The 8010-nt window shown below is 40.5% G+C and overlaps 1 protein-coding gene and 2 pseudogenes across 1 annotated transcript; 1 reads left to right on the top strand and 2 right to left on the bottom strand.

Moving 5' to 3' along the window:
* On the top strand, positions 1-1949 carry LOC148740127 (BTB and MATH domain-containing protein 36-like; annotated as a pseudogene).
* Positions 1950-1955: 6 nt separating this feature from the next.
* LOC148740126 (speckle-type POZ protein-like) lies at positions 1956-4073 on the bottom strand (annotated as a pseudogene).
* A 625-nt stretch (positions 4074-4698) lies between these two features.
* On the bottom strand, positions 4699-5879 carry LOC111337926 (uncharacterized). Its single transcript, XM_022944314.2, has one exon. The coding sequence runs from the start codon at positions 5774-5776 to the stop codon at positions 4976-4978; it is 801 nt and encodes a 266-aa protein (XP_022800049.1). The 5' UTR covers positions 5777-5879; the 3' UTR covers positions 4699-4975.
* Positions 5880-8010: the final 2131 nt, after the last annotated feature.

The raw sequence follows: 8010 nt of genomic DNA, 5'->3' as shown, positions 1-8010 counted from the left end.
TCCTCGCTTACTTTCAGTAGTGCTTCAGTCAGTATTCCTCGAAGTTGTGCTTAAACATGACCGCTAAGGGGGATTCGGAAACTGGAAACAAAGTGCCAGATTTCTCGCAACCCTGGAATTTAGCGATATTGTTCTGTCGTCGAAGAAGAAAGAATCCATGTTCACCGAGCAGTACTTGCATTGTGCTCGCCTGTCTTCGAAACCATGTTCACATCTGAGTTCCAAGAAAAGGGCACGAATGAGATCAATCTTCCAGACAAGAAGGCAAGTGAAATAAAAGAACTGTTGTCATTTATTTATCTCGGAAACGAAACTGAAACAGAAATAACAGCTGAGAACTGTTGCTATCTGTGTAAGCTTGCACACGAATACCAGATGGCGGCCATCTTGAGTAGGTGCGAAGATTTGGCATGGTCGACAAAGTCAAAGCAAAGCCGAAGGGAAGCGTTCTTTCAGATTTGGTGTTTGCTCAGACTTACAGACTTGAAAAACTAAAAGAAGCCAGTATCGAACAAGCTCGTTGCCTATGTCTGGAAGAGTTGAACAACGACGAAATGTATGATCGAATCGAGCCACAGAATCGAAACGAAATTATGGAAGGAATGATATTGCGACTTCAGAAAGAGGTGAAGGAATCTCGCGAAAGCGAAGGACGAATTAAGTCCAAATTGGCTCGCAAAAAAATATGCTCAGACGAGTTATCCAACTTAGGTAGATTTCTGGCTGACCATGCCCTTCAAAAAGTAGAGTGCCATGCTAGAGCATATTTTGATAATGTTGAAAAAAATATAGCAGTCTTAAGATCGGATTGTGACGGATGTTCCTAATGTAACAGATCGGCTAGTGGGTCACTTTGCAATAGTTTGAGCAAAGCTGGGGGGTCGATGAAAGAGATACTTGAATCCATGGAATGGAAATAGCTAATTTACTGTAGATTTTGTTGTGTTTGCACACATCAAACTTTGGCTTGTGATTTCCTTGCGACGCCGTGAAGAACATAAAGGTGTGATGCTTCCTTCTTTCCTTCTTCAGTTTGATAACAAAGTGGCCGAAATTCTTTCTTTTTGTTTTTCCCTACCAAGTAAGGATAGGTTTTATAGCCTTAGTGTATTTCAATTTTTTTTCTGCGATTTGAGAACGCTACTGAAAGATCAGTGACGAGATCGACTGGGACGAGGGTATAAATTCGTGGTATAGAATCTGTCGACATCAAAAGGAAATTCAAAGACGCTATTCACATCAGAAGCCAATATCCAACGTCAAACAGATATGGGGGCTTTTAATTATCCGCTTGTCGATCGATGAACAAATATCAAGTAAGCATTTGTGGCAACTTAGATATCACACTACTAATGAAGACATTAGCAGTGTGATAGATTTCATATCATTCTCTGAGTTGAATAGTCACATACATAACAGCAGTTTTCAATTTAATTCGTGCATTAAATTGATTTTGACCATTAAATAACAAATTTCAAAAGGAGGTTATTAGAACATGTAGAACGGAAAAAGGGAGAAGAGAATAATGACTGGTTTTTTAGACGCCCACGATTGTTCTAATTCATCTGAAGTAGCTTACCAAGGCAGTAATCTGAAGTGTTACTGCATATTTGGAAGAGCGTATTTAGAAATTTAATTTCTTTGATAGGAATACAAGGGGAACTCAGAGTGGATGCTTGTCTCAAATCCCAGAGCATTTAGGAATACACCCCTGGTAAATTAAACATATATGTAATACGAGGGAACCAGTCATTTACTTAGTTTATAATATGCCCTTAGTTCATAATAGTTGAATTTTTATGATTTTAGACCTACGACATTATTAATCTTATATTATTAGTTCTAGTTTCTTTTTATATCTGTACAAACACGCCCTCCATGGAAACCAGCTGAGTGTTGTTGGGGCTAGCGTGTTTCTTTGATTTGAATAAAGTATACCTACCTACCTACCTAAGTATACCTCCTAAATGCTCACAGTCTTCTTTAATAAGATAGCTGTTCTTTTCTATCCCTTGAATCCCTCCTCCTTTTAATCTGACTATTTTTTTACCCTGAGTCACGATATTTAAGGCACCAAACAACCCCAGGGAGTAAATTTTCATCTGACACTAGCTCATTGTGTTACACTTAAAATATGTACTGCATTCCCATAGATCAGCTTTGCAGCCTTTCGTTTCACTGCAGTATTTTAGGTGAAGGCCATGATATTTTTCTGAAAATTGCGAGTCTCTTGTCCAAGGAACTACGGAAAGTTTCTAATTAAAGTAGAGTCTTTTATTTCTTTTTCATTGGCTAGCGCGCGCCCTTCTTACGTACATGTTGTTGCGTCCTAGTTGTGTAAAAATCCAAAAATTGTCAAATAACTCAGCTGACTGGGTTCAGTTGGACTGTTCGGTAATATGTCTGGTTCTCGTTCGTCATAACACTATTCTCGGTCCGTGAGTTATGTCATTGAGCCAACTGAATTTCACTTCTGGTCTCCCCTTCCTTCTCCACCAATCAGTCAATAGGGACCTTAAGAAACCATGACGGCGACGCCAAGGAAGACTTCGATTAAAAAATGAATTTCTAGTCTTACTTAGAATTTCAAAAGTGGCTGCAGGAGCTTACTGTCTCATACGGCGCCACGGCTCAACTTCAGCATGACGTATAAAGTAGCCGTTGAGTTCCAAACGGGAAATTGAAATAATTTGCCGTCGCGGTTTCGGTTCGCAGACGACGCAAATTTTGGCGATTTCACGTTGTTGTTTTGCATAGGACGGCTAAGAAATGAACAAAGTTTTAAAACGCACGCGCTGAGCTATTGTTGACCTTTGAGATTTGGCTTATGTTAGAAACTGTACGTCACCTTTATTAGTCTTAAAATTGGTGACATCATAAGTGATTTCATTTGTCTATTACGTAACCAAACAGCATGTATGCAGCACGTGTTTTATCGCCCGATATAGGGAGCTGTTCCACGTGCTTACAATGAGACGTAGTGTGTGTTTTCGTGAGAGTTGTGAGTGGGAGTTAATTGAAGTGTAATAGCAAAATTGAATCAAACAAATAAATCGTGAGTACAGCTTTTGCACGTTTTCGACAGCTTGTTTGCAATTGTTTTTTCTTTTTCTTTTTTTTTTTTTTTCATGCTCTAATAACATTTACGTCCACTACTGATAGTTCTTAAGTTTCTTCATCTAACGTCTAAAGGTACCTGTGCGACCACCGTAACTACAATAACCGGACCCTTCAAGTCTTTGTATGATTCCTTCTGCGATTTGTCTGTAAATCTGTAAGTTTGTCCGTAAATCTGAGCATATAGCTCATTACTCTTAAAATCATCCAACCATAAGGTATTAATAACTTTCTCGACACTGATTTTAAGAAGTTTCTCAAAGTCCGATATATGTCTGTGTAAATATCAAATCATCCATGAAGGTATTTCCTCCTGCATTTTGTATCTTGCTGACCATAAAATCTTCACAATTCTTGTAAATAGCCTCCATTTGATACTCCTGAGCGAATCTTAGCAAAGCGAGGCAGTTCGTGTTGTTGAGGGTGTTCAGAGCTTCGCCAGACATAGTGGGATAAATGAGAAACAAAGTTCCTTGAATTCACTCGCCTTTTTAACTGGAAGAGGAATCTTGTTCAAGTTCTTCTCTCTAAACTCCGAAGAGAATATCGCCTTGAACACAGGTGACCATTGTGCAAGAACATACCGATGGACGTGGAATTTCTGATCTTCCAACACAAAAACTACGTCACTAAACAACCAGGACTCTGAAAAGTCAGGGTGAGTAACTACTTCCTCGGTAGCCATTGTGGACCGATAAAATTGAGTCAAGAGAGTGGTTATTTAAGAGGTAACACAAAAAGGCAATCAGTGACGTAGCTCAGAGGTAGCGAAATCGAAAAGTGCAGACCTCAATTGTGACAAGCATCATCTCTTGCATGACAATGACGTAAGGAGGCAGGCTAGGGAAGACGAAACGTCTTCGACTTCAAACAGTGACTGATATGCAATTTCTCCAAGTTGGCGAACGTTTCAGTGGCAGCCAAGACTGAGCAGCTTCTTAAACCCAAGTAATGAAATCTAGAGCTTTATTTTGCACATTTGATTGGAATTAGACTTTGTCCCCTTGGTTACAATTTGCCGCAACCTCAGTAGCACTGTAATCTAATTACTTTCGGTTTTAAACTGTTTACTTAATTTTGTAGACTGTTGAGTCGTGAAGATATTGCGGTGACCACTGGCCACTACTTTAATTATTCGTCTTTGAATAAAATGCATTTTTTTGTTTCACATTGTACCTTTATTTCTACTAACATCAATTGTAGCTTAATTAAGGCTGTGGCCCTGCAAATAACCTTATGCTATAAACTGTCAGTTCGAACAGCATATATGCGGATACGAGAAAATTTTCAAATAGGATTTCTCTGAAATATAATGAAACTGATTAATCTATGACAAACATGCTTTGTCATAGATTAATTAGAAACCGAATGCTTTCTAAAATTATGAGGACTGATGTTACTCTTACTACAAATCCCTTACATTTTGGTCTTGTAGTCTGAAACAAGATGCAGTCTGTGACAAGTTGTGTGACTTTTTTATAGTACTCTATTGTGATTTTGTCAATCAGCTTTGTATGCGTCATTGGCCAAGCATGTGCGAGGACCTTGTGTTATTCCAGGAGAAGCACGTAGTTCGGTGTTTAAACCGTTTAAACCTTTATTTGCCGTTTCTTACACAGTCTGTGACAGCTTATGTTTCCCGAAAGATCGTTTTGCGTTACTTATTAAGACCTATTAGACAAATAGTAGTGCTCAGAGAGGCTGTTCGACGGATTAAAAGGAAGAGGGTGTCTCAGGGTTGAAAGACTGTGGTTGCTGTTCCGCAATAATTCAGTCTAAATATTGCTATTGCCGTGGTATTAACCTATCATGAAAATAAGCTAAAGAATGAGTATATACCTTAAACCATCTCATCGCTCTAAAGTTTCTGTAATAAATACTGTAGTCTGTCCAAACTCTCTGCAGAATTACTCAGGTTACCGCAGCGAGTGTCTTTGTCCTTGTCATTCTTCAGTAAATTCAATTTTTCCATGTCATTAGACGAAACACGGCCATAATTGTAAACACTGACCCTCTTAGGCTGGGTATGATTATACAACGAATTGATTATTTCAGAAACACTTTTCAAGGAACTGGATTTCACTTCCGCGCACGTTTCCTCGAGTCGCGCTATAATCCCCTCAGCTATCTGTAAATAGTTGTTTGGCTCGACCTCGGCACGCTTGGGATGTCGCTTCAACTGCTTCAGATTTAAACGACGCGCTTCATAAACGCATGTCTTCACCAGTGTTTTTAGCTCAAAGTTTTGCCCAACAATGAGTTCGGCTATTACATCCTCATTCTTCCTTGTTTTGATCACAGCTACCAAGAAATCTTCGCATTTTTGGGTAATGGACGTTATTTGATATTCGCGAGCGAGATCCAACAAGAAATAACAGTTGGCTTTGGTCACCCTTTTTTCTTCCAAAGAAGGATACATTATTTGTAGAAGCTCTGCGATTTCGTTTGCTTTCTTTCCTGGAAGTGGAATTTCATCGCTATTCTTTTCCTTAAAATCAGATGTAAACATCCTCTCGAATACAGGCGACCAAAATGCAAGAGTGCTGCGATGGACATGAAATCTTTGATCTTCAACTGAAAGAATGGCATCGCTGAACTTCCAAGGCTCTGAGAAATCTGGCAGACCACTTGAAGCCCTTTTTGCGTTAATGTTAGTCATCGTAAGGCTAATGCGTACTAGAAGCGTTTGAAATTGGATCGCAAGATTAAGACAACTAGAGCGGCGATAACATTCACAGAAATATTCGAGTGCTCCTGTGATTTGCATTTTTAATCACATTTTTAATTTTACATAACCAAAGTAAAGCGCGCGCTCTGATTGGTCAATTTAGCGTCCCCTATTTGCCCATGGGTGTACGCTGCTGACGTGAGTAAATGCAAAGACTATTTTTACGCGCACGCTTGTTTTTTCTGGTCGCGTAAGATTTGTCAAATAAAAGGGAACTCTTTAGCTACAATGTATCAATGTTATGTTATAAAACAAATGTTAAACACCACAGCGTACACTATTGAGTTATGGATGCACTTGGGAGGTTTGCTAAGCACTCAAGAAGCTAGAGTCGCTCTCGGCTATCGCCTCGAGCGACTCTTACGCTTCTTTCGTGCTTAGCAACCTCCCGCGTGCATCCATAACTCAATAGTGTACGCTGTGGTGTTTACCATTTGTTAAATGCAAATCACATTTTTTAACTCTTTAAGACAGAGTTATACGTCATGTAAGACTCAAAATGTCATGCCGTGTTTGACAAACAAATAATAAAAGAAAATCAAATTTCAATATTACTTTGGCTCCAACTGAGCGATGAAAACAGTCAGGAGGGGAGCATTCAACAATCTTTCCTACCATTAAAATAAGCAACTTACCATATGAGCCTTGCCCAAGCTTTGTTTCTGACAAAAGTCAGTGTTGCACAACTATTGTAATTAGCACCACAACTATTGTAATTAGCACCTAAACACTTGCACCTCGTTACTCACACACACACCAACCACAATACATGTAATTACCATATCTGCAGCTGCACCCGTATATATCTGTGGACAACCTCATTAAAGTGGAGTTTTGAACACGATAAGTAACGGTCAACATGGTGGCAGCGGTGCTTGTCTTTTAATTTCACAGTCAAGAAGATTCAAGCCGATGAGCGATATGGCCTCAAACACTCCCTTCCCGCAATTCAAAACAACTGGGGATGACAAACACGATGTGGAGGTCTACATCGAAGATTTAGTCGACTACTGTATTATGCAAAACTGGTTCGATCCGTCCAAGGAAACAGAAGCAGCGAAGTGGACGAAACCAGAGAAAGCGATGGTATGTCTTCGAGCATCGTTATCCCCTGCAGCCAGAGCGATCTCCAAATACAGTTTAGGATTGTCTGAACAAGATCAGAGCAAACCGCACATGGTTATCAACGCTCTGAAAGAGTATTACGGCGCTAGCATCGGGGTCTCGGGCGAAAGGCAAAAATTCCTTTCCCTTTTACAAAATGAAGAGGAATCCATCGCGCCTTGGGAAACAAGGATTCGCAATCAAGCTGCACAGTGCGAGTACGAAAACTTCGCTGATGAATTGATGAGAGATCAGTTCATCGCGGGATTAACATCTGAATCTCTCCGCGTAAAACTGATTGGGAAAGGCCACAGGCATCGAGATGCAGCGCAATCAAAAGTCACTCTACAAGAAGTCGTTGAAATAGCCAAAAGCCACGAGGCAACCACATATGCAAACCAGTTAATGAAAAATGCCCGAGGCAACCAGCAGGAACAGGTAAACTTCCCAAAGAAGACAAAACCCCAATACCGCAGCTCCGACACCTTAACAGCGGCCTGCTTCTGGTGTGGCGGTGAACATCCCAGCCCTCGTCAACAGCATTGTCCAGCGTTCGGGAAACGATGCAACAAGTGTGGAATCATTGGCCATTTTGCTCGTGCATGCAGAGGAGGAACGAGAATTGGTAGAAGACGACATCAGCAATCGAATTTTGTTGATGATGACCAAGATGAAGAGGCATTTGTTATAAATGATCAGGCAGCGCCAGTCGGTGCAAAGAAATTCTTCGCTCACCTACACCTCATCCATGGGAGGCGGTCGAAAATTGTTAAAGCTCAAATCGACTCGGCGTCGACCTGTAACACTATGCCAAGTTCAGTATTAAGCCAGCTATTCCCGAATTTGAAAATCTCAAAGACGAAAGCAGAATCAACACCTACGGAAGCCAAACAATGAAACCAGAAGGTCAAGTAACCCTGGTGTGTGAAAGGAAGGGCAAATTCCACACAATTGACTTCCTAGTGGTGAACGTTCCGGACGACAAGCCTCCACTTCTTAGCGGACGAGACGCACAGGCTTTAAAGTATTTGACCATCTATGCAGACGAGACAAACGCGGTC

Source organism: Stylophora pistillata, chromosome 2 (genome assembly GCF_964205215.1).
Source record: "Stylophora pistillata chromosome 2, jaStyPist1.2, whole genome shotgun sequence".
Taxonomy (NCBI): domain Eukaryota; kingdom Metazoa; phylum Cnidaria; class Anthozoa; order Scleractinia; family Pocilloporidae; genus Stylophora; species Stylophora pistillata.
Note: the sequence above shows the minus strand (reverse complement) of the source record. Positions and strands in the feature narration are given on the sequence as shown.

Excerpts from the sequence above, each read along its gene's own strand:
- LOC111337926 (XM_022944314.2), bottom strand. The coding sequence starts at position 5,776 with ATGACTAACATTAACGCAAAAAGGGCTTCAAGTGGTCTGCCAGATTTC.